The 25,615-nt window shown below is 37.2% G+C and overlaps 1 protein-coding gene across 2 annotated transcripts; it reads right to left on the bottom strand.

The window, feature by feature from the left end:
• Window positions 1–611: 611 nt before the first annotated feature.
• On the bottom strand, window positions 612–25,495 carry LOC106875394 (mitochondrial fission 1 protein). Of its 2 annotated transcripts, XM_052974772.2 has the most exons (6): window positions 22,099–25,495; window positions 19,616–19,844; window positions 12,713–12,845; window positions 11,043–11,122; window positions 9,730–9,835; window positions 612–9,278 (listed from the first exon to the last, which is right to left on the bottom strand). In XM_052974772.2, the coding sequence occupies exons 2-6, from the start codon at window positions 19,748–19,750 to the stop codon at window positions 9,190–9,192; spliced, it is 543 nt and encodes a 180-aa protein (XP_052830732.1). In that variant the 5' UTR covers window positions 19,751–19,844; window positions 22,099–25,495; the 3' UTR covers window positions 612–9,189. The 2 variants fall into 2 exon arrangements, with proteins under 2 accessions (XP_052830732.1, XP_014778989.1); XM_014923503.3 differs by lacking the exon at window positions 19,616–19,844.
• Between the last annotated feature and the right edge of the window lie 120 nt (window positions 25,496–25,615).

Below are 25,615 nucleotides of genomic sequence, written 5' to 3'. Positions count from 1 at the left end.
GGCATGAGTTGGACGGCTTCACAGGAACTGGCAAGGCCAGGGGCTGCACCACATTCATAAGGCTCAGCATTTTGAGATCAGTCTTCAAGATCGTAATGCTAATAAATCAAATGTATTGTGAATACACATTTGTCATAAAGGAGAAGTTGTTCTCTGGTGATGAAACACAACAATGATTAGCATTTTCACATTTCAATCTGCCGGAACATTAAGAATAAATATGCAAGTCATTGTATTTGACTCTCACTGTTCATTGTGCATATGACAATCTATTATGGTTTATCAGCACAGATCAAGCTGTCTGTTCACTGAAGTTATAAACAAGAGCTTCTTGTTAGATTTATTAGTCAGGGGTGTGTTCAAATTTGCCAGAACATACTAAGAGTAAAAATGCAAGTCATCATATTGGTAAAGAAATTTAAGCAATAAATAGAATAAAACATAACAACAAAGAGGGAAAAGAGAAACTGATGAAATGGAGGTGGAGGTGGTAGGTGTAAAGAAATGCAGACATTAACTAGACAAAAAAAGAAAAAGAAATCCATGAATCAGTAAATTGCTTTGAAAATAGGAACCATGGTGAAGTCAGAGAAGGAAAGAAAACACTTGTGTTTCGTTTGCATGTTTTAATCATTTACAATATGTTAAAACAAATGTTGTAACATTGAAATTGGCAGAAGCATAATAATAATAAAAAAAAAAATAATAATGTTGATGATGATTTCTAATATAGGCATAAGGCCAGAAATCTGAAAGGGGGAAGGGTTTGGCCAATTACATTAACTCCAATGCTTAACTTTACTTCATTGATTTCAGGAACCTGGCAGATGATAGGCAAAGTCAGCCTCGGTGGGATTTGAACTCAAAACGTAAAGAACCATAACTAAATGCCACAAAACATTTTGTTTGATGCTCTAACGATTCCACCAGACCTTTTTCCTTTTGATTACATAAGCACAAGGTCAAGATTTGGTGATGCTGAGGGTACAGTTGCCGCCTATATCAAACTCCAGTATTTAATTGGTATATATTTGTTTTTTATCAACCTACCCAGAAGGTTGGAAGGCAAAGAGACCCACAACAGGATTTGAACTTGGAACATGAATTGCCTTTATAATGCTGATGATTACTAACATAAGAACAAGGCCAGGAATATTTAAAGTGAGAGAGAGAAAGGGGTAGCATAGTCCATTATATTAACTTCAGTATTTAGCTGGTACTTATATTTTATCAAGCCCATAAGTATGAAAGGCAAAGTCAACTCTGGCAGGATTTGAGTTTAGAATGTAAAAAGCATTTTGTTTGACAATCTACCATTTCTGCCATCCTCCAAGGTAATGGTAGTAGGAGGAGGAGTAGTAATAACAGTTTCAAATTCTACCAGCTTGCCACCCTTTGCTGTGTTAATAATAATAAATAATAATAGTCCTTTCTACCCTAGGCACAAGGCTCAAAATTTTGTGGGTGGGTGCTAGTCGATTACATCGACCCCAGTGCTCAGTTGTTACTTATTTCATCGATCCTGAAAGGATGAAAGGGAAAGTCAACCTTGGTGGAATTTGAACTCAAAATATAAAGAAGGATGAAATGCTGCTAAGCATTTTGTCCAATGTGCTAATGATTCTACCAGCTCGCCACCTAAATAATAACCCTTTCTATCGTAGGCACAAAGCCTGGAATTTGGGGGAGGCGGATAAGCCGATTACATCGACCCCAGTACTCAACTGGTATTTATTTTATTGACCCTGAAAAGATGAAAGACAAACTCCACCTCAGCGGAATTTGAAGACATAAAATGCTGCTAAGCATTTCGCCCAGCATGCTAACGATTCTGCCAGCTCACCACCTAAATAATGATGATGATGATGATGATTCACTCTACAATAGGTACAATGCCTGAAATTTGGTGGGAAGAAGCTAGTCAGTTGCACTGACCCCAGTGCTAAGCTGGTACTTTATTTTATCAACTCCTAAAAGGATGAAAGGCAAAGTCAACTTGGCTGAATTTGAATGCAGGATGTAAAGAGCTACAAGAAATGCCACGAAGCATTTTGACCGACACATTAACGATTCTGTCACCTTGCCACCTTAGTAATTAATTAATGATTAATTAATTAATAATAATCCTTTCTTTAACTTTTCTGCAACAGTGAGGAATGAGAGGATATGACATGAACAGATTACAAAATTAGAGTGGGTTTTCACACAATCAATTATAGAGAACAAATGATAATTATAATGATAATTTCTATCTTTGGCACAATGCTACAAATTTTGGAGAAAAAAGGATAAAGTTGATTTAAGAGATCTGCCATTATATGGCTGGTATATTTGATTTGTCAAACACTGGATTTGTTATATGACACTTTGCATGCATGTAATTATATGTGGCAGCTCTTGCAGAATAAGTGACATGATGTGTGCACGTATGTATATGTGCACTACATATGTTATATATGTTTTATATATACATACACACACACACACATATGTATAAATCCATACACACATATTCATATAATGCATACTTTGGTTATTAATTGATGATGAAGATAACAATATTGCTAATATTATATTTCATGAACATTGAACATCATCTTGCATCTTTTCCAAGACATACCAAATTCTTGATGTGATTCTTTAAGCTATGTTCAATAATAACAATAATAATCATTTCTGATTTAGGCACATAGCCAACAGTTTTGAGGTGGCGGAGCTAGATGATACCATCAAATCCAGTACTTGACTGGTACCTTATTTTATCCCCTCCAGAAGGATGGAAGATGAAGGTGACCATGACTGGATTTGAACTCAAAATTTAAAGATTCATACTCTAAAACTTCAAAGTCACTGTCACCCCTTGATATTTATCAATCTGCTACCATATTTAAATGTATTGAGTCATCCTTCAATGAATGCTTGACTGTTTTAATGTATAACCATATGGTGAAACATTAATACATGCGCACGCACATGTGTTTGTATCTTATCAATCTACCCACCAGTTCTAAGCAAAGTCAACCTCAGTAGGTTTTGAACTCAAATAATAGCAACAATTCCTTATACAACCAAAAGGTCCCAAATTTTTTGTAGAAGGCAACTGAGACTGTACAATGTTCAAGCCCTTCTTTTTAAAAAGGCATTAGTAATGGTAATGTAAAATTATGTGGTTACAAATGGAAATTGGAACTGGATTGTGGACTCTGAGACACCAGAAGCTTACTATTAGTTTATATCATTTCAATAATAATAATAATAATAATCCTTTCTATTATAGGCACAAGGCCTGAAATTTGCAGGGAGAAGGCAAGTCAATTACATCAGCTTCTGTACTAAACTGGTACTTATTTCATCGACCACGAGAGGATAAACGCAAAGATGACTTCAGTGGAATTTGAACTCAGAATGTTAGATGGATGAAATGTCACTACGTATCTTATCTGGCATGCTCATGATTCTGTCTGCTCGTTACCTTAATAATCCTTTCCACTACAGGCACAAGGCCTGCAATTTGATGGGAGGGGGTAAGTTGGTTACATCAACCCCAGTGCTCAATTAGTACTTATTTCATTAATCCCGAAAGGACTACAGGCAAAGTTGACCTCAGCAGAATTTGAACTCAGAATGTAAAGACAGACGAAATACCACTAGCCCGGCCCCGGCATGCTAACAATTCTGCCAGCTCATCGCTTTCCGCCACCCCGAAAGAATGAAATGCAAAATTGATTTCGGCAGAACTTGAACTCAAAACATAATGAACAGGAACAAATACTACAAGGCATTTTGTCTAATGCTCTCCCTATTCTGCCAGCTTGCCACTTTAAACAATGTTTTCCAATTCAGGCACAAGGCCAGCAATTTTAGGGAAGGGGATTAGTCAACACCATCAACCCCCAAAATACTTGACTGGTACTTTATTTTACCGAAAAGATGAAAGGCAAAGTCAACCTAGGTACAAAGGCCTGAAATTTTGGAATGAGGAACTAGTCAATTAGATCAACTGGTACTTGTTTCACTGACCCCCATAAGGATGAACAGCACAGTTGATCACAGCAGAATTTGAACTCAGGATGTAAAGAACTAGAAAAAAGGCTGCTAAGCCTTTTGTTTGACATGCGAACAATTCTGCAAGCTTATCAATAATAATAATGCTTTCTACTATAGGCACAAGGCCTGAAATTTTTGGGGGAAGCGACTAGTCAATTACATCAACCCCAGTATTTCACTGGTACTTAATTTATCGACCCCAAACGGACGAAAGACAAAGCTGACCCTGGCGGAATTTGAACTCAGGACGTGAAGACGGATGAAATGCCGCTAAGCATTTTATCCAGTGGGCTAAGGATTCTGCTAGCTTGCCACCTCAATAATGATAATTAATTCTGGTTTTATTGGCCACAAGGGCTAATATAAATTAAAAACATGTAAGGACAAAGACAGGATGAAGGTTACAAAGGATTTTGTCCGAAAAGAAGAAAACGTTTGTGTAAACAGAGGAAAAACAGAGAAAGATATAACAAATAAAACTCCCAATATGGGCGGGGGGCGCTTCGAAAGGTTACACGGGGAAAAACCCATAAAAGCCACGGGAGCCTGGTCAGAAAAATAAGAAAGGGGTGTAGAGCCCTTTCTCCTTTTACATTACCTTTTTCTACAGGTGTATTCTCAGAATTGGTCCGTGCATACTGGCCATTCTTCCAACAGTCACCCATCTTTCAACAAATTTGCTATGAGACAGCACTTCCCTTTCTACTCTCATCTTCCTTTTTTAAGTGGAACTTGAAAAAGTTGATGAGGCCTTGGCCAAAGAGGAAATGTCGGAATAATAATAATAATGATAATAATAATAATAATAATTTAGAACAGAAAATATGAAGAGATGAAAATAAAATAATGTAAGACAATCTGGTACTCTTCAAAGGCACAAGAGAGAGAACAACAATTAGTTACATTGGCACAAAGTCATACATTTTAAAGGAGAAGTGTAGTCGAAAATATTGACCAAGCACATGATCGATATTTTATTTTATTGACCCTACCACACAAAAAAGTTGAATGCTGACAATAATATTAATAATAATAATAATAATGTGTTTTTTTTACATTGGCACAAGGGAAAATAGCAGAATTCCACTTTAAGCATGCCACATAACATCTTGTAACTTTTTTTAATTTTTTAGAATTTTTGCAAATTTGTATTCTACACACAGGAATTTACACAACTGGAATAAAAATTTTATTTTATTTTACAAATTTTTATTTTTTTTAATTTTTAGAATTTATTTTTAAATCAAAGTTTCAAATACAGTTAGTCCAAATTTTTGGCTTGACTCCCATTAGATGTCTTTATGAGGAGAAAGATATTGAAAAACATCAATACATCAGACTAACAACAACAAAAAAACAGGAGAGTATGAGGTGGTCATGTGATGTGCTAAAATTAACAGCTAAATAGCCCTTAAATCATGCAGCAAAATTTTTTTTTTTTTTTTTTTGCATAATCATATGAATTCTCATGTGTAGAATACAAAGTCATAAAAATTTTCTGAAAATTGCAAAAATTAAAAAAGTTATGAGGAGTTATATAGCATGCTTAAAACAGAATTCCACCAGGAAAATGGATGCTGTGGCAATTACAAAGGCAAATTATAAAAATGGTAGGAGGTGCTTACATGGAATCATATAAGAGAAAATAAGCCATTATTTGTCATGTCTATTTTCTCATATGCAGTTCCATGTAACTCATCACTGGTTTTTGTAATTTGAACTTTTGATGTCCCCCTCATCCAATCATAATGATTGTTTTATCTTTTTACATTGGCACAAGGCCTCAATTGTAAGCACCAGTACTTGACTAGTATTTGTTTGTTCGCCATCAGAGTGATTTGAACTCAAAACATAAAAGGGATTGTGATGGAAAGCTGCAGGCATTTTATCTGATGTTATACTGATTCTGTCACTCACTGCATTCTTCGTAAAAACTATTTCTCTGCATAGACACAAGGCCTGAAATTTAGATGGGGGAAGAGGATAGATAATGAAATCAACCCCAGAACTTGACTACAACTTGAAAAGATGAAATGCTAAGTTAACTATGGTAGAATTTGAACCCAGACTGCAAAGATCAAAAATACAAATACCACAAGGAATTTTATCCAAAGTTCTAACAATGCTGATAATTCACCAAAATAATTCTTTCTACCTGAAATAATAATAATAGTAACAATCCTTTCTACTATAGGCACAAGGCCTGGATTGTGGGGAGGGGCACAGTCAATCACATCGACCCCAGTAATTGACTGGTACTTACTTTATCGACCCTGAAAGGATGAAAGTCAAAATGACCTCAGTGGAATTTGAACTCAGAACATAAAGCTCACTGCCTTAATAATAATAATAATAATAATAATAATAATAATAATAATAATAATAATCCTTTCTACTAAAGGCACAAGGCCTGAAATTTGGTGAGAGGTGGTTAATCAATCACATGGACCTCAGTACTTGACTGGTACTTAATTCATTGACCCCCAAAAGGATGAAAGGCAGAGTCAACCCTGGCAGAATTTGAACTCAGAACACAAAGATGGACGAAATGCCACTAAACATTTTGCTTGGAATCCTAACGATTTTGCCAGCTCACTGCCTCAATAATAATAATAATAATAATAATAATAATAACAATAATGGTTTAAATTTTTGGCACAGGGCCAGCAATTTCAGGGTAGGAGTTAAGTCGATTACATCGACCCCAGTGCTCAAATGGTACTTATTTTATCGACCCCCACCCAAAGGGATAAAAGGTAAAGTTGACCTTGGTGGTACTTGAACTCAAAATGGAAACACCCAAAAGAAATGCTCCTAAGCATTTTGACAGACATGCTAATGATTCTTCCAATTATTTCTACAAAGGGCACAAGGCCTGAAATTTTTGTTGGGATGGGGTCTAGTCCATTACATCAACCCCCAGTATTTAGTTGGTACTTTATTTTATTGACTCTGAAAAGATGAACAGCTAAGTTGACCATGGTGGTATATGAACATAGAGCATAAAAACCCCAAAAGAAATGCCATTTAGCATTTTACCCAACATGCTAATGAATCTGAAAGCTCACGGCCTTTTGCCACCTAAAAATAATTAACAACAGAAGTTGTGACAATTTCACATTATATAAATTTTCTTATTTTTATTATGATGCATAAATTCATAGCTCTTCATAACACTGTTTATGTTAATGAGTCTAGGACATTTACCCCCATGGACAATAACCCACCCATCCAAGGACAACAGATGATGATTTAAAACTTCTTAATATACTAGAGAGGGGGTAATTAACCAAGGGGGTAGTTGTCGTCGGGGGTGTACTGTCCTATGGGGGAGGGTAGTTGTCCTCGGGGTGTAATTGTCCCCGATACGATGTTAAAACCCTTTCATTACTGTATCTATTTTGAGATGCTCTGTGTTTCTTTCAATTGATTTTAAATATAACAAAGAATTTAGTAGAATAACTTAGTTATCATTCAGCTAGTGTTAGGAACCTAAATTGTGACTAAGATTTGGTGGAAGATTTTAATTCAAAACTTATGAAAACAAGACATTTTTACCGCAGAGCCAGAGCTGGTTTCAGCCGGATTGGTAACAAAAGGGTTAAAAGAGTCTTTTGGGCCTTTTTTGATTTTTTTTTTTTTATCATAGTGAGCTAGAAAATGGATTGAGGTCATTGATAGCTTAAAGTGTTGTAACAATATAATATTAAGCACAACTCAGCAGACATACTGGAAGTGTAAGACAATAAGAGTCATTTCTCGTAGAAAGCGCAACATTCGGTGGGGGGGGGGGGGAACACACATATCTTAACGAGCAGAATAATATTATAAATAATAATTGTTTCTAATTTAGGGGCAAGGCCAGCAGTTTTGAGAAGTGGGGAGGGGACTAGCTAGTCGATACCACTGACCCTCAGTTCTTCAATGGGACTTTATCGTATCAAGCCTGGGAGGCTGAAAGGCAAAGTTGACCGTGACAGGATTTGAACATTATAAATAATTATAATAATAATAATAATAATAATACAGATTTCTAGTACAGACATGCAGCCAGAAATTAGGGGATGGTGGGGGTGGGGGTGGAGAATAGTTAATCATACGAACCCTAGTACTTGACAGGTGCTTATTCTATTGCCACTTAGAAGGATGGAAAGCAAAGTTGACCTCAGCAGGATTTGAACACAGAATGTAAAGAACAGGATCAAACACCAAAAGGTATTTTGTTTAACTCTGTCCTCCTTCCCTTAATAATAATAGCTTCTGATATAGGTACAAGGCCAGTAATTCCAAAGGGAGGGATAAGCTGATACCACCAACCACCCCCTCCTCCAGTACTTGACTGGTATATTATTTTATCAACCCCAGAGAGATGAAAGGCAAAGTTGACCTTGGTGGGTTTTGAAATCAGAACATAAAGAACCAGAAGTAAAACTGTGAAGCATTGCTTCTAATGCTCTAGTGATTCTGCCGATCCACCATTCTTAATAATAAATATAATTATAATCATAATCATAATGATGATGATTTCAAATTTTGGCACAAGGCCAGCAATTTCAGGAGAGGGGGCAAGTCCATTACATCGACCCCCAGTACTCAGCTGGTACTTATTTTATCGACCCCGAAAGGATGAAAGGCAAAGTCAGCCTTGGCGGAACTTGAACTCAGAACATAAACACAGATGAAATGCTGCTAAGCATTTTGCTCGGCATGCTAACAATTCTGCCAGCTTGTTGCTTTGAATGATGATATTAATAATAATAGTAGTGATATTAACAAAAATGGTGATGGTGATGGTGATGATGATGATGATGTGTGCTAAGACGGTCGCAATAGCTTTAAAGCACCAGCTGGTGAGAATGCTCTATAGTCTTTGAGGAAAAAATTTTAAACAAAAGTTTATTTTTCAAAAGTTAGTTATTAACAACTAATATCGAACTTTTATACATGTAGGTGTGTGCGTGCAGGTGCACACATACACATGTGTGTGTGTGTACAACCATGTGGAAGTGTATGCATGTGTGTAGGTATTTGCATGTGTCTGCATTTAGTTTTGAATTTTTCTTTCTTTTTTTTTTTTCAGCACAGCCAAAGAGTTCATCAAGTTGAACTTTCAATGTCCAACATTAAGGTCCATTCTCCATTTTATTTCTTGGCCAAAGCAACTCCAAGACCAACCAGACTTCCAATAGTTAGTACGGCACCGCCAATTATAGCCATTCCCATCAGGCCTTCTGTTAACAGAAAGAAGATTAAAAGGAAAATATGAGTCAATGTCCACTGACAAGGCTGCAAAAGCAATGAAAATTTTGGAAGAAAAAATATAAATAATAAATGAGTGGAAATCAAACCAGTGTGTGTGTTAGATAATAAGTCATTAACACATTATGACTCCTCGGACAAAACATAATAAGGCAAAACATTCATGTGAAAAGGGACATCATCATCATCATCATTTAACGTCCGCTTTCCATGCTACCATGGGTTGGACGATTTGACTGAGGACTGGTGAAATCAGATGGCTACACCAGGCTCCAATCTGATCTGGTAGAGTTTCTACAGCTGGATGCCCTTCCTAACACCAACCACTCCGAGAGTGTAGTGGGTGCTTTTACGTGCCACCGGCACGAAGGCCACACAAAAGTAATAATAATATAATAAAATAAGAAGCAAAATAAAACAAACCTCGGGTTAATTTCTTCTTGATAAACTGCTCCATGCTAATTGCTTGGCGATTATCAGGCTGAAGATTCAAAACCATCTTTATGTATTGTAGCGCATGTTCATATTCCTGTAAGAAACAAACACACAGAGAAAAGGTTTAACCCTCCAGTATTTGAACCGGTTGTATTACGCCAAATTATTCTACCTGCTTTCTATGCTCAAATCGTCCAGATCCAGACTCTCACACCAACCCTACAATATCATTCTGAAAATGAACAATCACATTACTGAAATCTCAGAGCTAAGAGATAATGCATGGTTACTTCAAAATAATGTGAATAAATAAGGATTACATTTGACAGAGTAATCTGTGTGTTAAAGGGTTAATAGAGAGTTGTTACACTGGGGTCAATGACTTCTATTCAGAAAGACATCAAAGTGAAAGCATGGTAGTATGGTTAAGAAGCTGACTTTGCAACAATGTAGGTTACAGGTTCAGTCCCACTGCATAAGCCCCAGGCTGATTAATGCATTGTGAGTGAATTTGACAGATAGAAACTGTGTGAAAACTCACCATGTGTATACATACAGACACACACACACACATATTTATATTTATAGGACTTTCGAGCGAGATTGTTGCCAGTGCCCCTGGACTGGCTCCTGTGCAGGTGGCACATAAAATACACCATTTTGAGCGCGGCCGTTGCCAGTACCGCTTGACTGGCCTTCGTGCCGGTGGCACGTAAAAGCACCCACTACACTCTCAGAGTGGTTGGCGTTAGGAAGGGCATCCAGCTGTAGAAACTCTGCCAAATCAGATTGGAGCCTGGTGTAGCCATCTGGTTTCACCAGTTCTCAGTCAAATCGTCCAACCCATGGTAGCATGGAAAGCGGACATTAAACGATGATGATGATGATGATGATGATGATGATACGTGTGTGTGTGTGTGTGTGCTTGTCCCTAATACTACTTAACAAGCAGTGTTGGGTTCCTTACATCCCCTTAGCTTAGCAGTTTGGTGAGACAGATCGATAGGCTATGCACCAGACACACACATCTGCATGGAACCAATCAAGAAGGGCATTCAGCCATGTAAAAAAAAAAAACAATGCAAATCATTGAGAAATATTGTTCTGAGGCTTAAGGTAAGTATGGGAGGCAACTTACAATATGCTTCAGTCTCATTAAGCCTCCTCAGAGAAGTGTGGACTCCACCATGTTTATCCAAGCAATGGTGAGAGAATCACTAAGAGAATGTACAATAGTTATACACTGATAGGAAATAATCAGTGAATAAATTACTCTTACGATAAGATTTCCAATAACTTACTTTCAACTTGGTAAAGCCCACGGCAAGATAATAGAGGTAGTCTCGGCGAGATTGATCATCATTAGTTTTCTGTAGAATATCTGGAAAGCAGAAATGAAAAATACTTTTAGACAGAACATTCTGGTATAAACCAGTTTTCATTTTATTGGTGGGAGGAAGCAGTTTACATCCTATTTGCACGTGCAGTGTTTATTTATAGATAAAAACAAGAGAGATGGAATTGATAATAGTTAACAGAATATGACAAACAGATACAGTAAACTACACACCAGTGTTCGAATCCAAAGTCATTACGGTTTTGGTACATTTTAATTGTGCCTTATATATATATATATATATATATATATATATATATATATATATATATATATATATATATATATATATATATATATATAGGAGAATTTACGAAAATAATAACAGACGAAGACAGGTGGTGTAAACAACAAATGGTTGTATTAGTATAACGCTCAGGAATAGAGAAAGTCTTTAATGTTTCGAGCCTATGCTCTTCAACTGAAAGGAACACAGAAAGAAACAAGGAGAGAAAAAATTATAAATGTTGTGGTCAGCGATCTATCATGGTGAATTATATATATATATATATATATATATATATATATATATATATATTACAGTATATATACATATTTACAGTAATGCCTTGATATACGAGTTAATTTATTCCTATGCCAGCATGGACAACAGACATTAAATGATGATGATGATGATGATGATGAGACCATTCATAAAGCAAAAATTTGTAATACAGAACAATAATTTCCAATTGTAATTCGTTCCCAGAAAAATATTTAACCTGTAAAATTCAAAATACTCGTAAATAAATGGCAATGAAACAACAGTAGAATGTAAAGAATATTCTATATGAAGTAAAAAGAATGTCAAGAACATTTATAATAAAAAATATTATTATAATCATTTTCTGAATCACTTTCACTCGCACTAGACTCACACACATCACCTCTCGTAGATGTGATTGCTGATTCACAAGCACTCATAGACAGACTTGTAGATTTCCTTTTAAAAAACAAGTCTAGAGATGTTTGCTTAGAAGATTTTTTTTCTTTTTTGGCTCTCTATAAATTACTCGGTAACGCATAAAAGCAGTTGTTCTGGTAGTAGAAACTTTTTCATTTTGTTCAAAATTTGGATCTTCTGCTTGAAAAATAAAACTCGTAAACCTGGGGTTTAGTAAAGCAGGTCCTCATAAAGTGAGCTATTACTGTATATATATACTCACAAATATATGCACATACATATATATGTAACTATACATGTATGTATACATATATACCTGCATACACAGACATGTACATAGATACATATACATACACACAATACTAAGCCTACAATATAAACAGATGTATATTTGGTGTCTATTTCTTTTCTTACTGCTACCAAATGTCCCTTTGATGCCTTTAACAGAGTCACTTGTAGAGCCACCATCCACTAATGTTCACTATTCATTAAATCAATCTATGCATGTGTGAGCCTGAGTAAAGTGTAAGGTGTAAGGCTGGAATTTGAACCCAAAATCATGTTGTTGCTTTGCAAACCTCTTAACCACACTTCCAAAACAAAAATAATTTTCATAATCTATTCCAATTCCTCAAAATTATTCAAAAACCTGCACAACTTTAAAAACTCACCTTGAAGAAATGCTATTCCTTTCCGAATGTCGTTTGAATATTTGCTCCGAATTAAACAGAGAGCATAATCAAAGTAGGTGCTTTCGTGGATCACTCCTCGCTTCTCTTGACTGAGATACAGCTGTTCATACTTCTGAAAACAGAACCAGCAAAAAAACATGATTAGTTACACCAACTATATAATTTCTTTTTATCCTTTTACTAATTATATACCTACATCTACTTGTATATATAGGTGCATATCTGGGTACAGGACATTGCAAACAAAACGTAGACCAAAAAAATAATAATAACCAGAGTACAGAAAACACACAGGCCACATAGAGAACATTTTCCTTCATCAGCTACCCCCATTCTAACACAGGCAGGGTGTGATTCAAAGGCTATTGGGGTGTTGTTTCTAGCAGGTCAGGTGATGTGATCACCTAGAGGCTCCCCCACGTCTTGTTATCAGTCCTTTCGATCCTGGTGATTTTGATTATATTAAGCTAATCAAATAGCGAAAACACTGAACAAGACTACAATCATCTCTGACAACAGAGTATAATTAAATGCGTACAGTGAGCAATGCTGTTGACACCTTGCTATTATAACAGACAGTTCTCTATGATAATAGACTGATTGTTGTTATATAATAGACTGTTTAGTTACTACACTACCCAATGTTAATTATATGATTTTCAATCAAGGAATAATTGCCAAGTTACATACACAACAAATGAATACTTATATTTCTCCTGTGACTTTTACTGTTTTGCAAATCCTGCTTTTTTGATTTCCTGCAATTCTTTCTGGGTTTTTTTCCTACTTTTATGTTTTATTTGTAACTGTAACCATGGATGTATGGGTGGTTTAGAAGTTCACTTTACAATACAAGGTTCTGGGTTCTGTCCCACTGTGTAGCACCTTGGAGAAAATGTCTTCTGCTTTGCGTCAAAGAAAGCTTTGTGTGTGAAATTTGGTGAAAGAAGGTCGGTGGAAGTGTGTGTGTGTGTGTGTGTATTCATCAGTAAAGGATGAACAAAATCAGTGTGTCAAACAAAAAATACCCTATTTCTTTCAGTCCAAGTTTTGTCCTTTTATGCCAAGGTGGCCTTGGCTTTTGTCCTTTACAAGATCAATTAAATAAGTACAAGACAAAGTAACGTGCTGGATATAGTCAACAAAAACCCTTGAAAGTAGTGCCCTAGCATAGCCATAGTCGTTGTTGTGATACAAGCAAAGTTTGTTCAGTTCCAGTCTTCCATAAAAAGCATGTATAGCTATGAGAAGATATTATTTCACTTGGAAACAGGCAAGGATTGGTGACAGGAAGGGCATCTGTACATAGAAAATCTGTCACAATAAAATTCTGTCTGACCCCTGCAAGCATGGAAAAGGGGGTATTATGATGATGACGATGATGATGATGTATAATCTCAGTCAACACAAAATTTACAGTAAACTTGAGTTTATTCTCAGTATTGAGTCATACCTCCAGTAATGCTCTACTGGTATCCTTCAGCTAACTTTAAAATACTAACAACCTCAATAAAGATTTTTATTTACACACACACACACACACATAGGAGATTAAAGTGGTGGAGTGGTAGAATCGTTCGACCATTGGACCTGCCATATTTATTCCAACTGTTCATGTTCTAAGTTCAAATACAGCCAATATTAACTTTACCTTTCATCCCGCTAAGATCAATAATATAAAATACCAATCAAGTACTACTCGGGTTAATGGTACTGACTAAACACTTCCTTTCAAAACTGCTAGCCTTGTACCTAAACTAGGTGGTGAGCTGACAGAACTGTCAGTACATTGGACAAAACACTTAGCAACATTTCTTCAGCTCTTTCTGTACTGAGTTCAAATTCGGTCAAGATCAACTTTTCCTTTCATCCTTTTGGAGTCGATAAAATAAAGTACCAACTGAGAATTGGGGTCAATGTGATCAACTATTTACCTTCCCAAAAATAATTACCCTTGTGTAAAAAATTGAAACCATCAGTAGGTTCGCAAGGTAGCAGGAAAAATAACAAGTATTTCTTCCAGTTGCTTGCATTCTTAGATCAAGTCCTGCTGAGGTCAACTTTGTCCTTTATTTTTATAGAGTCAATAAAATAAAGTACTAGTCAAGTATTGGAGTTGATGGCAGACGTGGCTGTGTGATAAGCTTGCTTTTGACCACATAGTTCTGGGTTTAGTCCCAATGCATGGCACACCTTAGGCAAGTGTCTTCTACTATAGCCTTGGGCCAACCAAAACCTTGTGTGTGGATTTGGTAGGCAGAAACTGAGAGAAGACCGTCATATATGTGTGTGTGTGCGTGTGTGTGTGTGCGTGCATGTATGTTTGTCTCCCCACCACCACCACTTGACAACTGGTGTTGGTTTGTTTACATCCCTATATGTAATGGTGTGTGGCCTAGTGGTTAGGGTGCTGGGCTCATAGTAGGTTGTAGGTTCAGTTCTAAGACTGGGCAGTACATTGTCCTTGAGCAAGACACTTCATTTCAGTTCATTCAACTGAAAATAAGTACCAGCTACAGTTGGAGGTTAACCCTGCAATACACTGCTGCCTCATTCATGGGGGTTCATTGTGCTCTCAGTTTCTTTGACCTCATTTAAGGCGGCGAGCTGGCAGAAACGTTAGCACGCCGGGCGAAATGCTTAGTGGTATTTCGTCTCTTTCCTTGCTTCATTCTGAAAACAATGAAATAGCCTCTTTGCTACAACCAACCATTACAGGATTGTTTCTGTTTACACACTTTGTTCTCCTCTTATCACATTAATGTATACAGTTTAATCTTCGCAATCACTTATGTAATTGAAGAATACTTCATAATACAATAATAATAGTATCATATAATAATAATATCATATAATTTTCTGAATGTCCTGTTTCTTTTAAACACTGTACATTAATGGCTCAATTGACCCAGTTCTTCCAGTACTCTCTCTCTCTCTTTCCTCTGAATGTTCCCTGCTACATTGTTCAGCTTACAACCAGCAAACCATCTTAGAAATGACAGGAATTCTACAACCACAGTGAAAGCAGCAGGTCTAGAAGCTTTGGTTTCTTGAACATGCTAATGACAATAATTGGTAAGAGATGAATCAGAGCCTACTAGGACAAACACCATAGTTAAAGCGATACAATAAAACACCATGCTCCCACTATTTTAGGAGGGGCTAATAGGCCCAATATATGTTACTATCCCAAAGCAATAACAACTCCTGTTCTACGAGTACCTTAAAAGGAGTTCACTGTTAAAAGCATTTGGACCATGCTTTATATAGTGGCATATCATCCTCACAATGAACTAATATCCACTGTACTTACTTTCCTATGCATGACACCACAAGTTTTCAGCGGGGGTACAAGCTGAAAACATTTCCCAGCAGAGGTCTGCTGATTGATAATAAAGAAAAGGTCTTGGATCTGTGGGTAACATCTGGGGAGGCTGTTCTACAACATAATTCATAATCTGGTATCTTCCTCCACTCTACAATTAATGACTGATGCTCCAGCAAACATGAGATTTTGAGAGGCCCACCAAAAGCCACTGACATCCAAATGTGCTACTTATAAAAATTACAGTAGTGATTAAGAACAATTGTAAGAGTTGTGATGTCCTCCTCCCCCTCCCCCAACCCAAATGAAAAAAAAAATCTTATGAAGTATCAAATAAATAAAATACAGCTCTCTTCACTCCTTTTCTGAAACAATTGTGAAACCACAGTTCATGTTCCTCTCCTAGTCATAAACCTCTCAACCCCTTATCTATAACCCAACTCTGCTCTCCAGACTACACTCCATACTTCATTCTCAAATGTGGTATCTCCACATATGCAAATTCCACTCACCCAACCACTCATCACTCTCAACTGGATATTAGCATCAAAGACTTCCAGCTACCCTGGTTCAAAGTCATCCTCCCCTCCTCTTCTAAAGACATTTAATTCTTCTACTGCTCTTCTGTTTCACTTTATCTCTCTCTGAAGTTATCATTCTCGCTGACCTCACTGTTCACATCTCTCCCGGCTCTGACACTCATCCCATATTAATGCTGCTGGTGCAGATACCAAATCTTTTATACCATTCTTAACTCTCTACAACAACTGGTTTCAGCCTCTACATGCATCCTTGACATTCCAAGCAACCTTGATCTCTTTTCCACCCCACAAACTGCATTGCTTTTTGTTCAGATAAAGTAAAATAAAACTTTCAGTTCAAAATCAGACATTTCATTCTTAATGACCTGATATACATTCCCCACCTGGACAGGACACTAGTCTGTTGCAGGATTACTCATTTTTGCCAGTTAAGTGGACTGGAGCAATGTGAAATGAAGTGTTTTGGTCAAGAACATGCGTCGCCCGGTCCAGGAATCAAAACCACAATCTTACAATCATGAGTCCAACACCCCTAACCACTAAACCATGCCTCCACTCATATAAATAGTACCTTTTGGTGATATATCAAATATTTCAGAAGCAGCAGCTGAGGTACACCGTTCCAATGTACCATGCCCAGCAATGAAAACCAGAGAAGTGTGATTGTTTACATCTTAGATAAAATATATGTACAGTTTTTCATGCTATTTTAAATACAAGTGCAGACATGACTGAGTGGCACTTTTTTACAACAGTAAACTGCTTGTTAACAAGGTAAAGTTGACCTCAGTACTATTTGAACTCAGAATGTAAAGAGCTGTAAGAAATGCTGTTAAGTATTTATTCTGACACATTGTGTCTGTTAGCTCATCACCTTAACGTACCCAATAATAACAGTAAACGGATGAGCCCTGTACCATGCAGTAATGCCAATTTAATCGTTATAAATAGCAGATCGAGTGACCCACATAGGCACTCACTCTTTGGTCTGCTGTTGTTGTCATTAAAACAAATAGCAACGATTTTGGCAATTCTTTCATATCACAGCCATAAACACAATGAAAATACAAACAGAAACCAGAACAACAGGATGTATTCAAAACACAAACATCATTGAATTTTCTGGAGAAACAAACACTAACAGTTCAACATGTATATTTAATCATGATGTGGGTTGGTTTGAGACTGATAGAACAAGTACTAGGCTTAAAAAATAAAATAAGTACTGAGGTCAATTCATTCTTCAAAACAGTACCCCCAGCATGGCTGTACTCTAATAACTGAAAAAAGTAAAAGGTTTCCACAGTTTCCTCCTTCTACCAAATTCACTCAAAAGTCACTGTTCAGCCCAGGACTACAGAAGATACTTGCTCAACATGTTGCACAGGTAAGCAGACAGAATTATATGTGAAGAACAGCACAATAGGACTGAATCCAAGACCAGATTGTTCAGAGGTAAGCTTCTTAACCACACGGCCACATAAGTAGTTAGGTAGGCAGAGAGAATTATATGTGAAGAATAGCATAATGGGATTGAACCCAAGACCAGATTGTTCAGAAGCAAGCTTCTTAACCACACAGCCATACTTGTGTGTACTTCATCAAAGTGAATAGGAATTAGAAGGTCATTATCCGTAGGCTGTTTTGTGTATTCTTCTATTTTGGAGACAAGGTGTCTCAGTCATTGAACTGCGGCCATACTGGAGCACCGACTTGAGAAGTACAGTAAACAAATCGACTTTAATACTTATTTTAAATTTGCTCGTTTTTCTGTTAATGTAGTTATGTCAGAGACATCAAGTTACTGAGACGCAAACAAACCAACAGCGGTTATAAAACAGTAGAGGAACAAATACACACACACACACACTCCACCACCAGCAGCTGTCCAACTGCACAGGAACACAAAAACGCACACACACACACACCACCTGTTGTCCAACCGTAAAAGAATACACGCACACACTCATACACACGACAGGCTTCCACACAGTTACTACCAAATTCATTCACAAAGCATTGGTCAGCTAGTGGATATAGTAACAGGCACGTACCCAAGGTACGACGCAGTGGAACTGAACCTGAAACCAACGCGGATGAGTAGCGAACCTCTTGACGACACAGCCAAGCAAAACAGATAGGTAGGCAACGTGTTTTGAAAACATGACTGAGTACTTATATCCTTTTATCTTTTCTTATCAAGCTGTTTCTATGAATCACACTACAATCATGTGACTTGCGGGCGGCACCGCTTTTCTACGTATCTCACTGAATGATATATATATATATATATATATATATATATATATATATATATATATATATATGCGTTTTACTCCATTTACTCAAGTACCCAAAATAACAAGGAGTTTCTACCTCATAAACAGGAGTTACACCACAGTCATTTTGTGATCTTTGCTACCCTGGTATCTATTAACCAATTTATTTTGTCGGAGTTAATTATTAACTTAGAGAAAATAAATACATATAATAAAATATATATATATATATATATATATATATATATATATATATATATCGCCTATATGCTGATCCTTCGGTATTGGTCTGTAGTATCGCTATCAGAGTTCAGATTCATTTTGGCGCTCAGTTTCCGGCTAATGCCGATTTTCGCCGAGTTCATGCTTTGTTTTCCTGAAAGCCGTGCCATGACCTCCTGCAAGGCCTCCGAGACTCATGGAAGGGAGGGACAAAGGGATGTCTAAAGCAGTGACCTGGTCGAATGTTTGCAACAGAATAGAATCGGTCAATATAAAGATCCTCACCCATTAACGAAAACACACACAAAAAAATAACAGCCTGCTGGGTGTTAACAACGGTTAAAGATACCCGAAGTGCCTGGTGATAAATGTTAGACAGACCAAGCGACAGATTAAGTCAAACATCCACATTAACGATAGGAGTTAAAAGCAAGTAGTGGACAGACGGTGTGCTTTAAAAATTAGTATACTCCTATAAAAATATCCTAGACGTGAATGGAAAAAAATACTTAACGAATTTTATTAAGATTGTTAATTCATTTAATTCACTGTAACACACACACTTCTTCCCTTCTCTCTCTCTCTTATTGATCTTCAGTGTGCTCGATCGATATTGAAAAATCCAAATTGTTTTGTTCTCGCACAACATGGAACATAACTTGTCCTATCCTAGACAGGATATGAAATGCAGACACTTCAAATGAAACTACTGTGTGACTGGACTTGATGACAAAAGATACGAGCTGAAATAGAAGAATAAACGATAACTTATAATGAATTTAACGATTAATGCAGTTTAGCTCGGTAAGAAAGAGCTCTCTATAAAGTTGCTTGACCCGCTAGAAACAGCAACCAAATCCCCCCTCAGGGCACACGCTGTTGCAATTAAAAGGGAAAGGATGTTTCTGGATGCACGTTGACTGAGTAAATGATGAGATGGTCATCTCTGGGAACGCCTTGGACCAAAGACTTGCGGAGGAGGGGAGTAAACAACAACAGAAAACGTAAGACTGGACAGAAACGTGAAAATAGAATTGATTTAGAGTTCAATATGCATCAAAGAACGATCACTTCTGTGAATGATTCCTCATTTACGCCCATTCCACACACACATAAACTTGGAAACTTGTGAATTAAACCCGAGTAGCGGAGAGAACATATACACTAAAATCTTGTGCATCCTTATAAAGCTGTCTACATTAGAATGGAATCGTAATGAAAAGCACAAAAGGCAGAAGATCTAGAAATTGTAGAATAACAGTCGCTTAGTGCCTCTGTATAAGTATATCAATCGAATCTAAACACCCCAGATCAACAGGAAAACCGTTCCGATTTGCAAAGGACGTAGTAAGAGGCGTAGAAAAAAAAAAGAATTAGCTAAGTCATAGTTCCGACTGTTCGCAAACAATGTCCGGTCTAAGCCTTCCATGTAATTGAAGGAAGATTGCAACTAACACTGGAAGTACTTACATGTCCATAATTAATTTCGTTTTTACTTTTTTATTCTACCGTTGTCCTCCGATCAGTATACCGGAGAGTGTTCAAATATCGGAGCGTCGCATTAAAAAAACATGTTTCATTCCACCGGAGAAGACCGATACGGTAAAATACCAGTAAAATATTATTAGTGTTGATTCATAAATTTAAAATCTATAATTGTTACCATATTTGAGGGATTTTATGCGATTGCCATTAGGTTAGGAAATGCAAAAACTATGACAAACTGTTGACAATAATATTATCAAATAGAAAATATTTGTGCGAATGTAAATTATATTTGATATTTCATAATCCTGTAATAAAAAGCGGATGTAAGAAAGATATAGATAAAAACTATTATGGGGTTTTTTTCTTTTTCTTCTCAAATTAAGTCCAGAAAGAGAGAAATAGATAATGTAGACAAACGAGAAACTAAGTACTGATATGATTTCGTACAAAGCATTAAGTACGCGTATGTTCCGATGAATTACATTTGAAATATTAATTGAAATCCACCATAGTACAAGGTTTTTAATTATTGAAACATAATGTTATTTGCAGCACCTGAATGATTAAACAAAAGTAATTAAATGCAGTCTTCTTGTTTTGTTTTGTTTTCTTGTTTTGTTTTTTTTTAGATTAGTTAACTGTTGAAAAAGTCATCGTAAATATTAAGAGATTCAAGAATCGCCCAAAATGCGATACTGGATAGAAACATCATTATCATCATCATCATCATCATCATTATTATTATTATTATTACGGTGAACAATTTCTAGTATTTTTATACTCCCCAATGATGTCTCGATGCAGTTTGCTCGATGCAAATCGCAGCTTCTTACTAACAACAACCCAAAAATGAACAACAAAAAGTAATTCTTGATAGCACCCAAAAAATATCCCTCTATGTACAAACAAACTGGTCGTAGTACAGTATTTAAATTAAATTCTACGGCAAGCTGTCATACAAAACTGTATATGGCAAAGTGAAAGTGGCACGTTATAAACAAAGGTTAGCATAAAGGCATGAAAGTAGTACGTTATAATTATCAAAGATCTCCTTTAACAGAATTTATCAGAAAAACTAAAGATGATTCGGTGACCTTTTTTGTAATGAAAACTTAAGTTTTACTATCTTCGTTAATTAACGACTCCATTTAGTTACATTGACAGCGTATCAATATTTTAGATATTCCTTAGTTATATTTCAATGTATTTTGAAGCAGTAGTCGAAACCTTCTGCAAATCAACATCCCCTGCCGTCTTTTAAGAAAAGAGGAGAGACACCAGATGAGATAATTACGGTCTATACAAAAAATGAGGGCTGACCAGATGAAGCAAGACACAAGATCGAGTGTCAGGGAAGTACGACCTCCACATAAATAACAATGAAAGTCAATAGAAGTGGACGAAGGACAACAGCAATAATAACATTATTATTAATATTATAGAATAAGAAATAAGGATAGCGAGAAATGAGAACGGTAGACAATAAGAGGAGTCATATATAAGACAGACCTTCAAATCCTCAGGAGAAACATAATCAGAAATGATAGCTTCGGCATCCATGATAGATACTATAAAGTGGACTCCTCCGTGAATAGAAGAGTGATTTCCCTTCCTTAGCTTTCTCTCCCTTCCCCTCTTTCGATGTGTGTAGGTATGTTTGTGTGTCTGTTGTGTATCAGTGTGTGTGTGTCCAAAACACCCTTACACGCACACACTCGCTTCGACTTCCCCTCTCGCTTTCTCTCATGCTGTGTAAGTCTCACACACAGCGCACACGTATTGTCTCTGTCTCTCTCACTCCCTCTCTCTATCTCTCTCTCACTGCATCGTTGTTGTTGGCTTGGCACTCCGTCGCTTACGACGTTGAGGGTTCCAGTTGATCCGATCAACGGAACAGCCTGCTCGTGATATTAACGTGCAAGTGGCTGAGCACTCCACAGACACGTGTACCCATAACGTAGTTCTCGGGGATATTCAGCGTGACACAGTGTGACAAGGCTGACCCTTTGAATTACAGGCACAACAGAAACAGGAAGTAAGAGTGAGAGAAAGTTGTGGTGAAAGAGTACAGCAGGGTTCGCCACCATCTCCTGCCAGAGCTTCGTGGAGCTTTAGGTGTTTTCGCTCAATAAACACTCACAACACCCGGTCTGAGAATCGAAACCGCGATCCTATGACCGCGAGTCTGCTGCCCTAACCAGTTGGGCCATTGCGCCTCCACACTCTCACTCTCTCTCTCTCTCTGCATCACCAGGACACTATCTCAAATTATATTTACATGCGCGCACACGTACACACTTTCTCAATCTAACAATTCAATCGTCATGTATTTCCTTGTTTTAGTTTCCCACGATTCTGCTCTCACTTCACAGAATATTGAAGAATCCACAATCCAAAGAAGGGAACCTTGAAGATGGTTCAGTTTATTAAAAAAAACTATCAAATGTCCCTACTGGAGCTCCTTTGATTAAAGACTTGTTGGATCGAGACTGATCTAAGGTTAGGCAACATCAACAAAGAGTTCCGCTCAGAAAGGTAGAATAAAAATACGAATTAAAGCAATCACACAAAAGTGAATACAGCCAATGGTCCCTTTCAAGTTTTGCTATGGGTTTTGAAAAAACTACACTACGTTCAAAATTGTCTTTCTTTGCAAAGAATGTGCACATCGACACTAGTCACCATCGCTCAAACTTGTTCGTTTAAAAAAAAAAATGATCCGATTTTATCTAGAATCAACCTTGTGTGTATATACTTATTTCCATCTTGTGGTGTTATGGGCTGTGTGTTGTTGGTGGAGAGAGATGAGGCAAATGGAAGTGAAGCCAGACCGGAGGTTGGACACACGCGGTCGAAGGCCAGCACATGGAAGCAGTCAGAAGACAGACAGCTTACGAGAAAGACGTGTTTTGATCTGGAGCGATCGTTTACTCCGCCGTGGTCGACAAGATAAGATCCAACGTTTCATTCTGTCCTTTTGCTTTTTGTTGTCTTTTTTCTCCATCACACCACAAGCTATTTCGACCCATAAAAAAAAAAGAAATTATGAGTGTAGTCCGGATTTCGAGCGATATGATTAAACCGTTTTGCGGTGACACGGACGTGGTCGCGTGACTAAAAAAGATGAAGCTGGTCGCGAAGCTCCAAGGGATAGGCAAGCTTTCTACCACTGTACTTAGATGGTCCGGCGTTGGCGCTATTTTTAGAGATGGAAGAGAGGGATCAAGTTAGCGCGGAAATAATAGAAATCCGCTTGATGGAGGCCTTCGCAGAAGGAATGTTTGAGGCGTACGCTCGTCTGGGGAGAGTGAAGTGGACTGGCGAACAGGTCGACGTATTTGCCAACGAACTTAGGAGGTTGGCTAGACTGACGGGATACGAGCGAGAATCGTTAGATCGGTCATCAATTAGTTTATTTTCCCAACATTTCGAACATTGTACCCTCCAACTTCCTTCAGGTACCTGTCTCGTTCGATAAGAGTTTAAAATCAAACCCTTTATTTCACTCCGAGAACTTACCACAGATATTCTTATATCAGATATGCTCGACCCACTAATACTATTTCCTCGTTTCTGAGGAAGTTTCACAAGTCAAGGAGGGAAAGTACGCCCGAATATGAAATAATAAAGTGGGTGTATTATTTTATAGTTTAATTAACTTAGCATCATCAGAGATAATATTCTTACGAAGTAAGAATAAACACTCATCAGACACGACTGAACCGAAACATAATAGCTCGGGCTCTTTGGTAAATGGACGTTTTGGAAAGAAAACCTCCGAACAAGTCACGGTGGAAAACTGGGCCAACCTAAGGAATGGATTTAGTTTCTCCAGAGTTATATCCCTTAGATTGGCCTAAAAAGTCAAATTGTGCCCTCTACTTAAAATAGAGACGGTTTCACATGTATTTGTGTGTATGTGAGTTAGGAAAGACGAGGGTGGGAGATATGGAGACAGAAAAGCTGGGGACTAATTCAATCGGGCGATCTTTCGTTTTAACTCTCAGAACTGTCATCCAAAGTTAGTTAATTTCTGTAAAATTGTTTTATATATTTACTTTTGTTTTAAAGTGAAAGATGCATGTATTTGTGTGTATGCAGAGTGTCCCAGAGTTATTTATGTTTATCATGTTTAATATATGTTAAAAGTGTATAAATTTTTAATTTGGTTTATAATTTTACAATTTTAATAATTTTAAAAAAATTTTTTTTATTCCTGTTGGGTACTGCTTATCTGTCCACCACAGCTATTTTTCAATTTGGCGACAATCATTTTCTCTACCTCCATCTCCATGGTGAACTTAAAGAATGCATTCAGTTAGCAATGCAGGAGATAACTCCTGAAATGCTTCAAAGTATATTTCACAATGCTAAGGATCATCATCATCATTGTTTAACGTCCGCTTTTCATGCTAGCATGGGTTGGACGATTTGACTGAGGACTGGTGAAACCAGATGGCTACCAGGCTCCAATCTGATTTGGCAGAGTTTCTACAGCTGGATGCCCTTCCTAACGCCAACCACTCCGAGTGTAGTGGGTGCTTTTACGTACCACTGGCACGAAGGCCAGTCAGGCGGTACTGGCAACAGCCATGCTCAAAATGGTGTATTTTATGTGCCACCCGCACAAGAGCCTGTCCAGGGGCACTGGCAATAATCTCGCTTGAAAGTCCTTACACATGCCGCGGGCACAAGTGCCAGAAAGGCGACGCTGAGCACAGATGCCATCATGATTTCGCTTGCCTCAATAAGTCTTCGCAAGCTGAGTTTCGTGTCCAATGAAGGAGTCAACGTTGGCATGGGTGCCAGTCAGACAGCACATGTTGAAAATTTTCAATAAAGTTTTGACATGAGATTTATAAATCTATTTGTTTGGGTGTCATAATTATGTAATAAACATAAAATTCTGTCAGTTTTTTTGTTTTTTTTTCTTAATTTGTCTGATTTCATTGAAATAGTTCATTCTGGAACACCCTATATACATGTGGTCATTCAACCTTATCAAAAAAATTTTCCTTAAATCAAA

The sequence above is a fragment of the Octopus bimaculoides genome, chromosome 19, assembly GCF_046866305.1.
Source record: "Octopus bimaculoides isolate indiv1 chromosome 19, ASM4686630v1, whole genome shotgun sequence".
NCBI lineage: Eukaryota > Metazoa > Mollusca > Cephalopoda > Octopoda > Octopodidae > Octopus > Octopus bimaculoides.
The sequence above is the reverse complement of the archived record's forward strand: the minus strand, read 5'-3'. Positions and strand labels throughout refer to the sequence as shown.